Source organism: Myiozetetes cayanensis, unplaced genomic scaffold (assembly GCF_022539395.1).
Source record: "Myiozetetes cayanensis isolate MyiCay16 unplaced genomic scaffold, myiCay2020 scf182, whole genome shotgun sequence".
In the NCBI taxonomy this organism is placed as follows: domain Eukaryota; kingdom Metazoa; phylum Chordata; class Aves; order Passeriformes; family Tyrannidae; genus Myiozetetes; species Myiozetetes cayanensis.
The window spans coordinates 14,517-33,883 of NW_026087392.1; the positions used below are offsets into that span (position 1 = coordinate 14,517).

At 47.7% G+C, this 19,367-nt stretch overlaps 1 protein-coding gene across 1 annotated transcript in view; it reads right to left on the reverse strand.

Moving 5' to 3' along the window:
- Positions 1–19,367, reverse strand: part of NCOA1 (nuclear receptor coactivator 1) — a 58,712-nt gene that overhangs the window by 13,046 nt on the left and 26,299 nt on the right. Inside the window, exons 4-6 of the mRNA XM_050313386.1 lie at positions 10,065–10,231; positions 5,884–5,978; positions 733–910 (exon numbers count right to left, since the gene is read on the reverse strand). Of these exons, the coding sequence (XP_050169343.1) occupies positions 733–910; positions 5,884–5,978; positions 10,065–10,231 (440 nt within the window). The remainder of the gene's footprint in view (positions 1–732; positions 911–5,883; positions 5,979–10,064; positions 10,232–19,367) is intronic.

Here is a 19,367-nt window from a genome sequence, read left to right on the forward strand (position 1 = left end):
AACTCAAAATAAATTCAAAAATAAAAATAAATCTAACAATAAACTCAAAATGAATCCAACAATAAAAATGAATCCAACAATAAACTAAAAATGAATTCAACAATAAAAATAAATTCAGCAATAAATGAAAAATAAATTCAACAAGAAACTCAAAATGAACCCAACAATAAAAATAAATTCAACAAGAATCTCAAAATAAATCCAACAATAAATGAAAAATAAATTCAACAAGAAACCAAAAATGAATCCAACAATAAAAATAAATCCAACAAGAAACTCAAAATAAATTCAACAAGAAACTAAAAATTAATTCAACAATAAAAATAAATTCAACAATAAACTAAAAATAAATCCAACAAGAAACTCAAAATAAATCCAACAATAAAAACAAATCCAACAATAAACCAAAAATAAATCCAAGAATAAAAATAAATCCAACAATAAACTCAAAATAAATTCAACAAGAAGCTAAAAATAAGTTCAACGATAAAAATAAATCCAACAATAAACTCAAAATGAATCCAACAATAAACTAAAAATGAACCCAACAATAAAAATAAATTCAACAAGAAACTAAAAATAAATCCAACAATAAAAATAAATCCAACAATAAAAATAAATCCAAGAACAAAAATCAATCCAACACTAAACTCAAGGTGAATCCAACCATAACCCCCCTCCATTCCCGCCCATGCCATTCCCGCCATTCCAGGGTTTGTTGGGGCCGCTCACCGAGGGATTTGGGGAGCAGGTTCTTGACGAACTCGGCGTGGTCGCCGACGTGCAGGATGCTGTAAACGCTGCTGTTCATCAGCTCCTCCTGCTGATAGCCCAGGTACCCCGTCACGTTCTCCGACACGAACACCATCCGGCCCTCCCGGTTCACCACGAAGAAAAAACCATCCAGAGCCTGGAAAAATCCAAATGAAAACCGGGAATGGGTCACGATCCGGCCCTCCCGGTTCACCACGAAGAAAAAACCGTCCAGAGCCTGCAAAAATCCAAATGAAAACCGGGAATGGGGTCACCATCCGGCCCTCCCGGTTCACCACGAAGAAAAACCCGTCCAGAGCCTGGAAAAATCCACACAAAAACCGGGAATGGGGTCACCATCCGGCCCTCCCGGTTCACCACGAAGAAAAAACCATCCAGGGCCTGGAAAATCCACACAAAAACATGGAATGGGCTCACCATCCGGCCCTCCCGGTTCACCACGAAGAAAAAACCGTCCAGAGCCTGCAAAATCCACACAAAAACCGGGAATGGGGTCAGGGAACGCTCAACACCATCCGGCCCTCCCGGTTCACCACAAAATAAAAACCGTCCAGAGCCTGGAAAAATCCACACAAAAACCGGGAATGGGGTCACCATCCGGCCCTCCCGGTTCACCACGAAGAAGAAACCGTCCAGAGCCTGCAAAATCCACACAAAAAAACTGGGAATGGGGTCACCATCCGGCCCTCCCGGTTCACCACGAAGAAAAAACCGTCCAGAGCCTGCAAAAATCCAAATGAAAACCGGGAATGGGGTCACCATCCGGCCCTCCCGGTTCACCACGAAGAAAAAACCGTCCAGAGCCTGGAAAAATCCACACAAAAACCGGGAATGGGCTCAGGGAGTGCTCACAAAAATGGGGTCCAGAGCCTGGAAAAATCCACACAAAAACCGGGAATGGGTCAGGGAGCGCTCACAAAAATGGGGTCCAGAGCCTGCAAAATCCACACAAAAACTGGGAATGGGATCACCATCCAGCCCTCCCGGTTCACCACGAAGAAGAAACCGTCCAGAGCCTGGAAAAATCCACACAAAAACTGGGAATGGGTCAGGGGAAGAAGAAACCGTCCAGAGCCTGGAAAATCCACACAAAAACTGGGAATGGGCTCAGGGAGTGCTCACAAAAATGGGGTCCAGAGCCTGGAAAAATCCACACAAAAACCGGGAATGGGGTCAGGGGAAGAAGAAACCGTCCAGAGCCTGGAAAATCCACACAAAAACATGGAATGGGGTCACAATCCAACCCTCCCGGTTCACCACGAAGAAGAAACCGTCCAGAGCCTGGAAAAATCCACACAAAAACCGGGAATGGGGTCACCATCCGGCCCTCCCGGTTCACCACGAAGAAAAAACCGTCCAGAGCCTGGAAAATCCACATAAAAACCGGGAATGGGCTCACGATCCGACCCTCCCGGTTCACCACGAAGAAAAAACCGTCCAGAGCCTGGAAAAATCCACATAAAAACCGGGAATGGGGTCACCATCCGGCCCTCCCGGTTCACCACGAAGAAAAACCGTCCAGAGCCTGCAAAAATCCACACAAAAACCGGGAATGGGGTCACCATCCGGCCCTCCCGGTTCACCACGAAGAAGGAACCGTCCAGAGCCTGGGAAAATCCACACAAAAACTGGGAATGGGATCACCATCGGGCCCTCCCGGTTCACCACAAAGAAAAAACCGTCCAGAGCCTGCAAAATCCACACAAAAACCGGGAATGGGATCACCATCCAGCCCTCCCGGTTCACCACGAAGAAGAAACCGTCCAGAGCCTGCAAAAATCCACACAAAAACCGGGAATGGGGTCACCATCCGGCCCTCCCGGTTCACCACGAAGAAGAAACCGTCCAGAGCCTGGAAAATCCACAGAAAAAAACTGGGAATGGGCTCAGGGAGTGCTCACAAAAATGGGGTCCAGAGCCTGGAAAATCCACACAAAAACCGGGAATGGGATCACGATCCGACCCTCCCGGTTCACCACGAAGAAAAAACCGTCCAGAGCCTGGAAAAATCCACATAAAAACCGGGAATGGGCTCAGGGAGCGCTCACAAAAATGGGGTCCAGAGCTTGGAAAATCCACACAAAAACCGGGAATGGGCTCACGATCCGACCCTCCCAGTTCACCACGAAGAAAAAACCGTCCAGAGCCTGCAAAATCCACACAAAAAAACTGGGAATGGGCTCAGGGAGCGCTCACAAAAATGGAGCGAAAATGAATGATAGGAATGAGAGCGGGAATGGGTTGTGTTGGAAATAAAGAGTTAAAAATATGCCATGGAAAAATTAATAGATAAGAGAAAAATTAATTATTATAGACAAGTATTGTATTGGATAATAATTAAATATATTATTATATATATTATTATATATTTTATATATTATTATATATTAAGAAAAATTAACTAATTATTATAGACAAGTATTATGTTATATAATTATATATTATTATATATTATATATATTATTATGTATTATATTATATGTTATATTATATATAATATATATAATTATAGATATTTAGACAAGTATTATACTATATAATAATTACATATATTATTATATATTATAAATATTATTATTTATTATATTATATGTTATATCATATATATACAATTATATAAAAGTATATATAATATATATTTAAATAATAATATATAATATTATTTATTAAAAAAAACAGGGAATGGGGGTCAGAGAGTGCTGACAAAAATGGGGCAAAAATTAATAGCAAGAATGATTTGTACTAGAAATAAAGTATTAAAAATATGCCATAGAAAAATAAATATACGATAGAAAAATTAATTCATTATTATAGACAAGTATTATATTATATAATAATTATATATATTATTAGATATTAATATATATTATATAATATTGTATTATATATTATATATTATACATAATTATATAGATTTATAGATAAAAACATATATTATATATATTTAAATAATAATATATAATATTATTTATTTAAAAAAACAGGGAATGGGGGTCAGGGAGTGCTGACAAAAATGGGACAAAAATTAATAGCAAGAATGATTTGTACTAGAAATAAAGTATTAAAAATATGTCATGGAAAAATAAATATATGATAGAAAAATTAATTCTTTATTATAGACAAGTATTATACTAGATAATAATTATATATATTATTATATATTACATATATTATTATATATTATATTATATAATATATTATTATATAGTATACATATATATTATAATTATATATAATTATATATATAAATACATTTATTATATATTTAAATAATAATATATAATTTGTACTAGAAATAATAGTATTAAAAATATGTCATAGAAAAATAAATATATGATAGAAAAATTAATTATATACAAGTATTATATTATATAACAATTGTATATATTAGATATTATTAGATATTATATAATATTGTATTATATATTATATATAATTATATATATTTATATATAAAAATATATATTATATATATTTAAATAATAATATATAATATTATTTATTAAAAAAAACAGGGAATGGGGGTCAGGGAGTGCTGACAAAAATGGGACAAAAATTAATGATAGGAATGAGAGCGAGAATGATTTGTATTAAAAATAAAGTATTTTTAATATATATTATTAATATATATATTTCTATGTCATAGAAAAAGAAATCATATAAAAATACATTATTATATATGATTATTTAATAATTATATTGTATATATATTTATATAATAAATATTTATATTATATATATTTAAATAATATATATATTATTATATATTAAAAAAACCAGGGAATGGGCGATCAGGGAGTGCTGGTGGATGAAAATTAATAGTAGTGATGATAGCAAGAATTATTTGTATTAAAAATAAATTATTAAAATACGTCATAGAAAAATAAATATATAATGTAAAAATACATTAATTATTATATATCGTTATTATAATATATAATAATAACTATATATTTATATATTCTGGTTTTCCTGGAATCTCAAATGTTCCATCCAGGATTTCCTGCTTTTCCTGGAGCCTCATCCCTCCTTATCCCACTCCTTTTGTCGGATTAATCCCCAAAATCCCTTTGGGGACCCTCTCCCAGCAGAGAATTCCCGAGGGAGCAAATCCTGCACTTCCCAAAAAAGCAGCTTTTGCTCCGAACCGACATTAAATGGGAAAAAAATCCCGGAATATTGAAAAAAAAAGGGAAAAAAAGAAGGAATAAAGGATGGATCCGGCAGCTGCCACTTCCTTCATTCCCAATCCTGTTATTCCTGAAAAACCCCAGCAAATCCCACCTGGCTCCTTCCCCCACAACCTTGGGAGAGCCGGGAAGAAGGTTGGGAAGCTCCAAGGTGGGAATTCCCCATTCCCACAGGGAATTCATCCATGATTTTCCCGTTAAAATTCCACCATCGGCCGGGATGATTTTCGGGAATTCCAGTGGGAAAACATTCCTCAAAAATTCCCGGGATGGGGTTTTTTTTTAAGGGCTTTCCTGGTCAGTGCCGGATTTTTCCATGGATATTCCATAAGCCGGGAAGGGGAGGCAGGAGGAGAATCAGGGAATTCCGTGCCGGGAATCGACGGGATCCAAACGCGGAATTCCCGAGCGTGGGATGGATCCCAGCTGGATGAAGGGCAGGGTGATGGGAAGGGCCATTCCCGAGGCTCTCCCTGCGGAATCCATGGATTTGCGCTCACGGATCCGCAGGAAAAAACTCCTCCCGGGAAAACTCCTCCCGAAAAATGCCGATGGCTCCTTTGGGATTTGCTTCCCTCTGGAATAACCTGCCATTCCCAACCCCAAATCCCCTGGGAAAACTCCCACCCCAACCCCCCGGGAAAGGATTTCCAAGGAAATCCCCTCCCAGACGGCTTCTCCTCACCCTCCCTGTTTTCCAGAGGGCGGAATTCCAACCCTCTGGAATCTCCTGCTGGAATCCCCTCCCATTTTAATCCCATTTTAATCCCATTTTAATCCCATTTTAAACCCCCCTGGGCTCGGTCAAGCCTCGTTTTTTCCAAGGAAATCCTTAAAAAAAATCCCTTTCTCCGTGAGGAAAACCAGCGTTGGGAAGGGGAAAAAATGGGGATTGGGAGATTCCCAAGGGAATTCCAACCTCCAGGAGAAGAGGTCCCAGGGATTCCTTCTCGATCACCCCTTGGCTGCTGGAGGAGATGTCGGATTTCTGCACTTCGTCATCCGTTGTTTTCTCTGGAATGAGGGGAAAAAAAAGGGAATTTCAAAGGAATTTCAAGGAATTATTCCCAGGATTTCATAAAACAGGGATGCTTCTTTCCCCCCCCTCCCCCTCCCCAACTTTTCCAGTCGCTCTCCTGTGAAAATATGGAATTTTGGGGGGGGGAATTATGGAAAATTATGGATTTATGGAAGAATTCTGGAATGATGGAAAATATGGAATTATAGGGGAGAATTCCAGCTGGGAAAAATCCACCTGGAGCAGAAAAAAAGGAAAAAAAAAAATGGAATTCCCGGCTGGGAGAGGGGATTTAACCCGGGAATTCTGGGAAGAATTGATGGGAGAAACTCATGGAAAACCATCCCAGTGGAGCTGCTTCCTTTGCTTTTCCACAGCCAGGGTGGTTTTCCCATGGGAAAAGCTGGGAGAGCCTCTCTGGATGAGATTCCCGAGGATCCAGCTGGGAATAAATCCCGACCCCCCTGGGAATGACTGGGGGGGATTTAATCCCCAAAATCCCACGTTAATTCCGGTTTAATCCCAGCTTTTGGGTGAAATTAGGGAAGAAAGAGGGAAGTGGGAGCGACTTCCAGGTGGGAAAGATCCCGGTTTTAATCAGGAATCCCTGATTTCCCAGGGAAAACTTGGGATGGCTCCAACCTGCAAAATGATCCCATAAAAAAACTTGGCCCTGTGTACATTTGACCCCATTCCCAAGGGTTTTCCAGGTGCTGGAGCCACGAATTACATGGGAATGGAGCTCTGGGATGGTAACTGGGAATTGTTGGGATAAAGGAAGGTCAGGGAAGCAGGGAATGGGTTGGGTGGGAAGGGATTTTAAGGATCATCCCATTCCATGTTAAGGGACAATTCCCGCTATCCCAGGGGATCCAACCCAGCCTGGGACACTGCAGGGATCCAGGGGCAGCCACAGCTTCCCTGGGAATTCCAGCCCGGCCGGGAATCCCTTCCCAATCTCCCACCCCAATCTCCCCTTTCCCAGTGGGAAGCCATTCCCTGTGTCCTGCCATTCCAGGCCCTGATCCCAAATCCCTCTCCAGCTCTCCTGGAGCCCCTGCAGGCTCTGGAAGGGGCTCCCAGCTCTCCCTGGATCCTTCCCTGCTCCAGCCTGGCCATTCCCAGCTCTCCCAGCCTGGATCCAGAGCCTGACATTGGATCCATGCCCAGCCCAACTCCTCTCTGGGAAGGAGTTCCGGGAACAAGGGGGGGTTCCCTGGGAATCTCGGCACTCAGGGAAGGGTCTCCGTTCCCCTTTCCTGCCTTTGCCACCCCCACATTCCATAAAGATCCCAGGGACAGATGGGATCCAGGGAAGGGATTCCCGGCTGGGCTGGAATTCTCAGGGAAGCTGTGGCTGCCCCTGGATCCCTGCAGTGTCCCAGGCCGGGCTGGATCCCCTGGGATAGCGGGAATTGTCCCTGAACATGGAATGGGATCATCCTGAAAATCCCTTCCCACCCAACCCATCCCAGAATTCCAAGATCTCCTCACTGAAGCCTCCAAAAAAAACCCAAAACCCCCAAATTTTTTTTGGGGGGGAGGCCCAAAAAAAGCTGGAAAATTCTCCTGTGCCGGCCCCTTTGGCAGAGCATTCCCAGGATTCCGCTGCAATCCGCCCGCCCTGCCAACTGCTCGCCTTTTGGAAGTTTTCCAAAGGCCGGGAATCTTTTCCAGAAGCTTTAAATAACCCCGGGAGAAGAGAGGGGGGAGGGGCTCCCAGATCCATCCGGGAGCTGCTCCCGGATCCTCCAGCCGGGAAAAACCGGCCCTGGATCCACAGGGAAGAGCGGGATGGGACCCTATGGAATATTCCCACCCCCCTTTCCTGATTTATCCCATCCCAATCCCTGGATCTTCATCCAAATCCTGAAGGATTTTGCCTTTCCTGGCGTTTTCTGGTCCCCATTTTTAGGGAATTCCGGTGATTCCATGGCATGTTGGGATGTCCTGGGATATCAGGAATTTCTCCACTTTCCCAATCCTTAAGGATTTGGGGTCTCACTGGGTTTTCCAGTCCCCATTTTTAGGGAGTTCTACCATTCCATGACTTATTGGGATATCCTGGGATATCAGGAATTTCTCCACTTTCCCAACCCTTTAAGGATTTGGGGTTTTATGGGGCTAAACCTCCCAAATTCAGGGATTTTTGTGATTCCATGAATGCCTCAACACTCAAAGTGACACCAGGACAGAGGTGACACCTCAAAAAGTGACATCAGGACAGGGGTGACACCACAAGAAGTGACACCAGGATAGAGGTGACACCTCAAAAAGTGACACTTGGAAAAGGTGACACCTCAAAAAGTGACATCAGGATAGAGGTGACACCTCAAAAAGTGACATCAGGACAATGGTGACACCTCAAAGTGACACCAGGGCAGGGGTGACACCGCAAGAAGTGACATCAGGACAGGGGTGACACTCAAAGTGTCAGCAGGGCAGAGGTGACACCTCAGAAAGTGACACCAGGATAGAGGTGACACCTCAGAAAGTGACACCAGGGCAGGGGTGACACTCAAAGTGACACCAGGACAGGGTGACACTCAGAAAGTGACACCAGGACAGAGGTGACACCTCACAAAGTGACACCAGGGCAAAGGTGACACTCAAAGTGACACCAGGACAGAGGTGACACCTCAAAAAGTGACACCAGGACAGGGGTGACACTCAAAGTGACACCAGGACAGAGGTGACACCTCAAAAAGTGACACCAGGACAGTGACCTCAAGTGACACCGGACAGAGGTGACACCTCAAAAAGTGACACCAGGATAGAGGTGACGCTCAAAGTGACACCAGGACAGGGGTGACACCTCAAAAAGTGACATCAGGGCAGAGGTGACACTCAAAGTGACACCAGGACAGAGGAGATGCCTCATCCAAGCCAAGCCCTTCCCCTCGTGCTGCTGCCGGAAAAGCGGGAGCAGGAAAACCCTCAATCCCCACAATCGTGGATTGGAGGATCCCAGGAGCAGGAAAACCCTCCCACACGGAATTCCTGCATCAGGAATTCCCACTAATCAATCCCCACAATCACAGATTGGAGGATCCCAGGAGCAGGAAAACCCTCCCACAAGGAATTCCCACATCAGGAATTCCATTAATTAATCACCCCAATCACGGACTGGAAGATCCCAGGAGCAGGAAAACCCTCCCACATGGAATTCCGACAGCAGGAATTCCCACTGATTCCAAAAGGAAACGATTTCCAAAAGGAAAACTCCCCCACACAGAATTCCCACATCAGGAATTCCATTAATTAATCCCCACAATCGTGGACTGGAGGATCCCAGGAGCAGGAAAACCCTTCCCACATGGAAGTCCCACATCAGGAATTCCATTAATTAATCACCACAATTGTGGTCTGGAGGATCCCAGGGGCAGGAAAACCCTCCCAGATGGAATTCCTACATCAGGAATTCCATTAATTAATCACCATAATTTTGTTCCAAAGAATCCCAGGAGCAGGAAAACCCTCCCCCATGGAATTCCTCCATCAGCAATTCCTGCTGATTCCCACTCCACTCATGGATTGGAGGATCCCAGGAGTAGGAAAACCCTTCCCACATGGAATTCCTACATCAGGAATTCCATTAATCAATCACCATAACCGTGATCTGAAGAATTCCAGGAACAGGAAAACCCTCCCACACGGAATTCCAACAGCAGGAATTCCATTAATCCATCACCATTGTTGTGATCTGATGAATTCCAGGAGCAGGAAAACCCTCCCACATGGAATTCCTACATCAGGATTCTCCACTGATTCCCACCCCAATCATGGATTGGAGGATCCCAGGGGCAGGAAAACCCTTCCCACATGGAATTCCTACATCAGGAATTCCATTAATCAATCACCATAACCGTGATCTGAAGAATTCCAGGATAAGGAAAACCCTCCCACATGGAACTCCTACATCAGCAATTCCTGCTGATTCCCACTCCACTCATGGATTGGAGGATCCCAGGAGCACCAAACCCCCTCCCTCCCGCCCGGAATTCCCCCCTCCCCTCAATCATTCCCATTTTTTCCCCGTTTTTCCCATTTTTTTGTTTTGTTGTTGTTTTAATCTCCCTGACCTTGCTCCAGCCTCTTCATCTGCTGGATCTGGTCGACGGTTTTGCGGAGGATCTTGGATTTCTCGGGTTTGACGCTGAGGGTGTCGATGTCTCGGATGTTGGCCGAGAGCAGCTCCGCCAGCTCCTCCAGGTACCGGTGCTCCTGCTCCCGGCGCCGCTTCTCCGCACTGGGATTGGGGAGGGAACAGGAAAAATCCCCTGGATGCACCCATTTATGGATCCCAAAGATCCCATTTATGTCTTGTTTTGGGATGTGTCTGGATAATATCCCAAATATCCCATTTGTATCTTGTTTTGGGACGTGCGTGGATAATATCCCAAATATCTGATTTGTGTCTTGTTCTGGGATGTGTCTGGATAATATCCCGAATATCCCGTCTGTGTCTTGTTTTGGGATGTGTCTTAGTTTGGGATGAGTTTGGATAATATCCCAAATATCCCACTTATGTCTTATTTTGGGATGTGTCTGGATAATATCTCGAATATCCCATCTGTGTCTTGTTTTGGGATGTGTCTTAGTTTGGGATGAGTTTGGATAATATCCCAAATATCCCATTTATGTCTTATTTTGGGATGTGTCCTGGTGCATCCCAAAGATCTGATTGGGGTCTTATTTTGGGATCTATCCCAGTGTATCCCAAATATCTGATTGGAGTCTTTTAGTTTGGGAAGTGTCTCATTTTGGGATGTATCCTGATAAATCCCAAATATCTGGTTGGGGTCTTAGTTTGGGATGGGTCTGGATAATTTCCCGAATATCCCATTTGTGTCTTAGTTTGGGATGAGCCTGGATAATATCCCGAATATCTGATTGGTGTCTTAGTTTGGGATGAGTTTGGATAATATCCCAAATATCCCATTTGTGTCTTGTTTTGGGATGAGTCTGGATAATATCCCGAATATCCCATTGATGTCTTGTTTTGGGATGTGTGTGGATAAAATCGCGAATATCTGATTTGTGTCTTATTTTGGGATGTGTCTGGACAATTTCCCAAATATCCCATTTGTGTCTTGTTTTGGGATGTGTCTTAGTTTGGGATGAGTTTGGAAAATATTCCAAATATCCCATTGATGTCTTGTTTTGGGATGTGTGTGGATAATTTCCCGAATATCCCATCTGTGTCTTGTTTTGGGATGTGTCTTAGTTTGGGATGAGTTTGGATAATATCCCAAATATCCCATTTATGTCTTATTTTGGGATGTGTCTTATTTTGGGATGAGTTTGGATAATATCCCAAATATCCCATTTATGTCTTATTTTGGGATGGGGCTGGATAAAATCCCAAATATCCCATTGATGTCTTGTTTTGGGATGTATCGTGGTGCATCCCAAAGATCTGGTTCAGGTCTTATTTATAATTTATATTATAAATTATATTATATAAATCTTATTTATATATATATATATTTATATAAAAATCTTATTTATATTATATATTATTTATATAATATCCCGAAAATCCCATTTATGGCTTAGTTTGGGATGGGTCCTGGTGTGTCCCAAATTTTTGGGATGTGTCTTATTTTGGGATGTGTCTGGATAATATCCCAAATATCCCACTGATGTCTTGTTTTGGGATGTGTCTTAGTTTGGGATGAGTTTGGAAAATATTCCAAATATCCCATTTGTGTCTTGTTTTGGGATATAACTTGATAAATCCCAAATATCCGATTATGTTGTCTTGTTTTGGGATGTGGCTTGTTTTGGGATGTGTCTAGATAAATCCCAAATATCCCATTTGTGTCTTATTTTGGGACATAACTTGATACATCCCAAATATCTGATTTATATCCTATTTTGGGAATTTATCCTGATATATCCCGAATATCCCATTAATACCTTATTTTGGGATGTATCCTGGCACATCCCAAATATCTCTTTTATATCTTATTTTATTTTGGGATGTGCCTTATTTTGGGATGTGTCCTGATGTATCCCAAATATCCCATCTGATTTTTCCCTCCTATCTTTGGCTCCCTTCCCACCCAAACCTTTCCGGGATCCCCCGGAGCTGGAGCTGCTGCTGGGATTTCTCCAGACTGGGATTTCTTTCTCCAGGCTGGAATTCTGCTTCCCAGCAGGCAAATCCCATGGGATGAGGCTCCCAGGGATTAAAGGGAAACACAGAGATCCAGGGAAAACTTGGGAGCCACTTCCAGAGCCTGCAGGGGCTCCAGGAGAGCTGGAGAGGGATTTGGGATCAGGGCCTGGAATGGCAGGACACAGGGAATGGCTTCCCACTGGGAAAGGGGAGATTGGGGTGGGAGATTGGGAAGGGATTCCTGGCTGGGCTGGAATTCCCAGGGAAGCTGTGGCTGCCCCTGGATCCCTGGAGTGTCCCAGGCCGGGCTGGATCCCCTGGGATAGCGGGAGGTGTTGGGGTTGGAATGGGAATGATCCTTAAAATCCCTTCCCTCCCACCCCATCCCACGATCCTGGGATGAACCTTTGCCTCCCAAATTCCCAAATTGCCTCTCCCCCAGGAGGGGTGACAGGAATGGCAGGAATGATGGGAATGAAGGATGGGAATGACTCCCCTCCCACCCTTTGTCTCCTTCAAATCCCAAAAGAGAGAACCAAAACCATAGAAAACCCAAACTATTCCCTTCAAATCCCGAAAGGAGAGAACCAAAACCATGGAAAACCCAAACTATTCCCTTCAAATCCCAAAAAAAGAGAACCAAAACCATGGAAAACCCAAACTATTCCCTTCAAATCCCGAAAAAAGAGAACCAAACCCATGGAAAACCCAAACTATTCCCTTCAAATCCCAAAAAAAGAGAACCAAACCCATGGAAAACCCAAACTATTCCCTTCAAATCCCAAAGGAGAGGAACAAAACCATGGAAAACCCAAACTATTCCAAGCTGGACCGCCCATTCCATGAATTCCTGAGTCCCTCCATGGGGGATATCCCAGAAAACCCCCCTGCAGTGGGATCAGGTGGGTCCAGGAGCCCTCAAATCCCTGGGAAGTAAAAACCCCCTTCCTGGAAAAAAGGACTGGAAGCCCCCCCGGGATCCAGCCAAGGGAAGGGGCACCGACCATTCCCGAGGGAATCTGGGGAAAAATGGGAATGAATCCCTCTCCCAGCAAAGGAAGAGGGGGAGGAGGGGAGAGAATCCCAAAAAAAACCACAGCCCCCTCTCCCACATTCCGTGAAAAACCCGGAGTGTCTCGGTTGCTGTGGCAACTTCCAGAGGGTGGGAGGGGGGGAGAACGGGATGGTTTTCCTGCCATGGGAGCACTGGGAGAACATTCCAAGGGTGGGTTGCTCTCTGTGCATCCCCAGGAGCTCCAAAAAGCAGGAATGGAACATTCCCAGGGGGAAAAGGCGGGAAGGTCCTGGCCATTCCCAGCTCTCCCAGCCTGGATCCAGAGCCTGACATTGGATCCATGCCCAGCCCAACTCCTCTCTGGGAAGGAGTTCCGGGAACAAGGGGGGGTTCCCTGGGAATCTCGGCACTCAGGGAAGGGTCTCCCTTCCCCTTTCCTGCCTTTGCCATCCCCACATTCCATAAAAACCCCTCTGAGTGGATCCTGAGTGTCCTTTATGCATGGAATGGTTTGGGTGGGGAGGGATTTTCAGGATCATCCCATTCCATGGGCAGGGACACCTCCCGCTATCCCAGGGGATCCAGCCCGGCCTGGGACACTCCAGGGATCCAGGGGCAGCCACAGCTTCCCTGGGAATTCCAGCCCAGCCGGGAATCCCTTCCCAATCTCCCACCCCAATCTCCCCTTTCCCAGTGGGAAGCCATTCCCTGTGTCCTGCCATTCCAGGCCCTGATCCCAAATCCCTCTCCAGCTCTCCTGGAGCCCCTGCAGGCTCTGGAAGGGGCTCCCAGCTCTCCCTGGATCCTTCCCTGCTCCAGCCTGGATGAAGGGGGTGGGTCAGGAAACACATCCCAAGGGATCTGCTTCCCGAGGGCAGATTGCAGATGGATCCCAGCCAGGAGAGCAGATCCTTTGGGAAGAGGTGTCCAAGATCCCCCCCCTCGGCACCAGAGGATCCGTGGCTTTATCCCAAACTCTGGGATAAGGATCAGCTCTGGGATAAGGATCAGCTCTGGGATAAGAGCTGGGACTCAGGGGGAAAAAAAAAGGGGAAAGGTTCGCCTTTGCCATCCCCACATTCCATAAAAACCCCTCTGAGTGGATCCTGAGTGTCCTTTAGCATGGAATAGGATTGGCTGGGTGGGAAGGGATTTTCAGGATCATCCCATTCCATGGGCAGGGACACCTCCCGCTATCCCAGGGGATCCAGCCCGGCCTGGGACACTCCAGGGATGCAGGGGCAGCCACAGCTTCCCTGGGAATTCCAGCCCAGCTGGGAATCCCTTCCCAATCTCCCACCCCAATCTCCCCTTTCCCAGTGGGAAGCCATTCCCTGTGTCCTGCCATTCCAGGCCCTGATCCCAAATCCCTCTCCAGCTCTCCTGGAGCCCCTGCAGGCTCGGGAAGGGGCTCCCAGCTCTCCCTGGATCCTTCCCTGCTCCAGCCCCCTCAACGCAGCAAGAGGCTGGAATATGGAATTCCCACTCAAGGATTCCTTGGGAATCTGGCCTGGGAGTCTCCTCCCCCACCAAAAAAACCCCGTCCCGGATTCCCGTCGTTCACCGGGATAAGGAGCCCCAAATCCCGCTGGATCCTCCCTGCTGGCCCCTCCTCCATCTTTGCAGGCAGAGGGGGTCTCTGGAATTCCAGAGGGCTGGATTGGGAGGGGCTGGGAGCCGGGAATACCTCTGGGCGGTGTCGCAGGGGGAGCCTTTCCGCTTGCGGGAGTCGGGATTGGCGGGGTCGGTGGAGCTGTCGCCCAGCCCGCTCATCGTGAGACACCTACTGTGCACCTGGAAAACAGGGAAAAACGGGGGGTTGGGGGGAAAACAGGGAAAAGGGGGATCCACAGGGATCTGGGGAGCCGCCAGGAGTTTTCCCTATGGAATGGGGACTCCTTTGGGAAGGGAACGGCTCCATGTCTGGGATGGATCCGGGTGGGTTTCCTTCTTCTCCTCCACCTCCTCCATCTCCCCTCTGGTTCCTCTGACTCCCCCCTAATTAACCCTGGACATTAATTAGGGAGCACATGGATCCAGAGACCTCCACCAGGAGCCTTCCCTATGGAATGGGGGACTCCTTTGGGAAGGGAACCCGGGATGGATCCGGGTGGGTTTCCTTCTCCTCCTTCTCCCCGGTTCCTCTGACTCCCCCACCACCCTAATTAACCCTGGGCATTAATTAGGGAGCACAGGGATGCAGGGACGTCCACCAGGAGCCTTCCCTATGGAATGGGGACTCCTCTGGGAAGGAAACCCGGGATGGATCCAGGTGGGTTTCCTTCTCCTCCACCTCCCCCTGGCTCCTCTGACTCATCCACCTCCCCCCCTAATTAAAGCCCAGCCTTTAATTAGAGCTGACGAGCTGACTCATCTCCCGACAGGGGGAAGCGACACCTTCCCACGGGAGCCCTCAATCCATGTCCTGTGGAGCAGGGACCATCCCTTCTGATCCAGAGGAAAAGCGGGAATTCCGACATTCCCATCATCCCTGTCGTGTTCCCGACACACAACCCCCATTCCCTTCATCCCAGGGACGATTCCAGCAGCCAACTCGTTATCCAAAGGGGTGGGAAAGGGGAACATCAATCCATAAATCCTCTGGAGCGGGGATCATCCTTAGGAAAGTGCCAATCCAGAGGAAAGGCGGGAATTCCGACATTCCCATCATCCCTGTCGTGTTCCCGACACACAACCCCCATTCCCTTCATCCCAGGGATGATTCCAGCAGCCAACTCGTTATCCAAAGGGGTGGGAAAAGCTGGGAAAGGCTCGGGAATAACCAACCATCAACCACAACACCGGAACCTCTTCCAGCTGAGGGGGGAAATCCCGAGCAGATCCCGGGAAAATCCGCTCCGTGGCTTTTCCAAGCTCTCCCTGAATCCCAGCTGGGCTCCAGGAGGGGGGAGGGGGGGCATGAGCAGCTCGTTAGGCTCATTTACACTAATTGCAATCAGCACCTCCTCACCTGCCCGGGCCCAGCTGAGCTCCAGGGAAAAAGAGGAGGGGTTGGATTTTCCGACCATCCCAAATTCCCAAGGGTGTCCAATCGGGATGTGGCCAAAGCAGGGAGTGGATCCCAAAGGGAGGAGGAGGAAAGGGGGGAAAATGAGACAAAAACTTCAGGAAAATGGATAAAAATGAAGGGAATGAAGGTCGGGAATGTTCCAAAGGGTCACCCACAGGTCCTGCAGCGGGTCCAGGGATTTTGTGGGATCAGGGAATGGGGTGCTGGGAAGGGATCTTAAAGATCATCCCAATCCAAACCCGGCACCTCCCGCTGTCCCAGGGGATCCAACCTTTCCTGGGACACCCCAGGGATCCAGGGGCAGCCACAGCTTCCCTGGGAATTCCAGCCCAGCCGGGAATCCCTTCCCAATCTCCCACCCCAATCTCCCCTTTCCCAGTGGGAAGCCATTCCCTGTGTCCTGCCATTCCAGGCCCTGATCCCAAATCCCTCTCCAGCTCTCCTGGAGCCCCTGCAGGCTCTGGAAGGGGCTCCCAGCTCTCCCTGGATCCTTCCCTGCTCCAGCCTGGCCATTCCCAGCTCTCCCAGCCTGGATCCAGAGCCTGACATTGGATCCATGCCCAGCCCAACTCCTCTCTGGGAAGGAGTTCCGGGAACAAGGGGGGGTTCCCTGGGAATCTCGGCACTCAGGGAAGGGTCTCCCTTCCCCTTTCCCGCCTTTTCCATCCCCACATTCCATAAAAACCCCTCTGACTGGATCCTGAGTGTCCTTTAGCCTGGATTCATGGAATGGGTTGGGTGGGAAGGGATTTTCAGGATCATCCCATTCCATGTTCAGGGACACCTCCCGCTATCCCAGGTGGATCCAAGGCCCATCCCAACCTGGCTCCGAGTCCATCCCAGGAATTAAACTCTAGTTACAGACCAGGAACAACTTTCCTGGGAACAGGGAACAACTTCCAAGGATTCCAGGCCAAGCTGGGGGGTGGGGGGAACAATTCCAGGACAATTCCAGGCTTACCTGGCTCTTCCTGAGGGCTGTGCCTTCCCTGCCCCCCAATTCCAGAGGTTCCAAGGGAAAAGCAGGAGAAGGGATGAACCCCAAGGCTTGGAGAGTCCCCCCCCTTTCCCAGCCCCGGGAACAGGGGGGGCCAAAATCCCGGGAATGTCAGCCCTGGAAAGCTCCTGTTCCCTCTGCCTGGGCAGGGCTGAGGTTTTTCCAAACCCCTCCCCCTTTGTTTTCCCAGCTGGGAATTTCGGACCAATCCAGAGGGGAGGGGAAAAAGAAGGGAGGGGAAATAAAAACCCAAGACAAAAGTCCTGCCCTGTTGCATCATCCCCCGATCCCGAATTCCCAAAGCTCCACCTGGAGCCCGGGGGATCGCCGGGAGGAGAAAGGGGGAGGAGGAGAAGGGAAGGAAGGATTTGTGGGAAGCTGGATGAAATTCCACCTGCTCCAAGTCCATTCCCAGCCCAATCCTGGGCATTCCCAAAGCAATCCTGGGCATTCCCAAACCACTCCTGGACACTCCCAGCCCAATCCTGGACATTCCCAAATAAATCCTGGACATTCCCAGCCCAATCCTGGGCATTCCCAAACCACTCCTGGACATTCCCAGCCCAATCCTGGACATTCCCAGCCACTCCTGGACATTCCCAGCCCAATCCTGGGCATTCCCAAACCACTCCTGGACATTCCCAACCCAATCCTGGGCATTCCCAGCCCAATCCTGGGCATTCCCAAACCACTCTTGGACATTCCCAGCCCAATCCTGGGCATTCCCAGCCCAATCCTGGGCATTCCCTCCCGGTCTTGGACATTCCCAACCCACTCCTGGACACTCCCAGCCCAATCCTGGACATTCCCAAATAAATCCTGGACATTCCCAACCCACTCCTGGACATTCCCAAATAAATCCTGGACATTCCCAGCCCAATCCTGGACATTCCCAACCCAATCCTGGACATTCCCAAATAAATCCTGGACATTCCCAGCCCACTCCTGGACATTCCCAATCCACTCCTGGACATTCCCAAATAAATCCTGGACATTCCCAGCCCACTCCTGGACATTCCCAAACTACTCCTGGACATTCCCAATCCACTCCTGGACATTCCCAAATAAATCCTGGACATTCCCAACCCACTCCTGGACATTCCCAAACCACTCCTGGACATTCCCAGCCACTCCTGGGCATTCCCAACCCACTCCTGGACATTCCCAAACCACTCCTGGACATTCCCAAATAAATCCTGGACATTCCCAGCCACTCCTGGGTATTCCCAATCCACTCCTGGACATTCCCAAACCACTCCTGGGCATTCCCAGCCCAATCCTGGGTATTCCCAATCCACTCCTGGGCATTCCCAATCCACTCCTGGACATTCCCAGCCACTCCTGGGCATTCCCAGCCACTCCCGGACATTCCCAGCCCAATCCTGGGCATTCCCAAACCACTCTTGGACATTCCCAGCCCAATCCTGGACATTTCCTCCCGGTCTTGGACATTCCCAGCCACTCCTGGGCATTCCCAGCCCAACCCTGGACATTCCCAGCCACTCCTGGGAATTCCCAGCCACTCCTGGACATTCCCAGCCCAACCCTGGACATTCCCAGCCACTCCTGGGAATTCCCAGCCACTCCTGGACATTCCCAAACCACTCCTGGACATTCCCAGCCACTCCTGGACATTCCCAACCCAATCCTGGACATTCCCAACCCAATCCTGGACATTCCCAAATAAATCCTGGACATTCCCAAACCACTCCTGGATATTCCCAGGCACTCCTGGACATTCCCAACCCACTCCTGGACATTCCCAGCCCAATCCTGGACATTCCCAATCCACTCCTGGACATTCCCAGCCCAATCCTGGGCATTCCCAGCCACTCCTGGACATTCCCAGCCCAACCCTGGACATTCCCAGCCACTCCTGGACATTCCCAGCCACTCCTGGGCATTCCCAACCCAATCCTGGACATTCCCAAATAAATCCTGGACATTCCCAACCCAATCCTGGACATTCCCAAACTACTCTTGGACATTCCCAAACCACTCCTGGACATTCCCAGCCCAATCCTGGACATTCCCAATCCACTCCTGGACATTCCCAAACCACTCCTGGGTATTCCCAAACCACTCCTGGACATTCCCAGGCACTCCTGGACATTCCCTCCCGGTCTTGGACATTCCCAGCCCAATCCTGGACATTCCCAGCCACTCCTGGGAATTCCCAGCCACTCCTGGACATTCCCAGCCCAATCCTGGACATTCC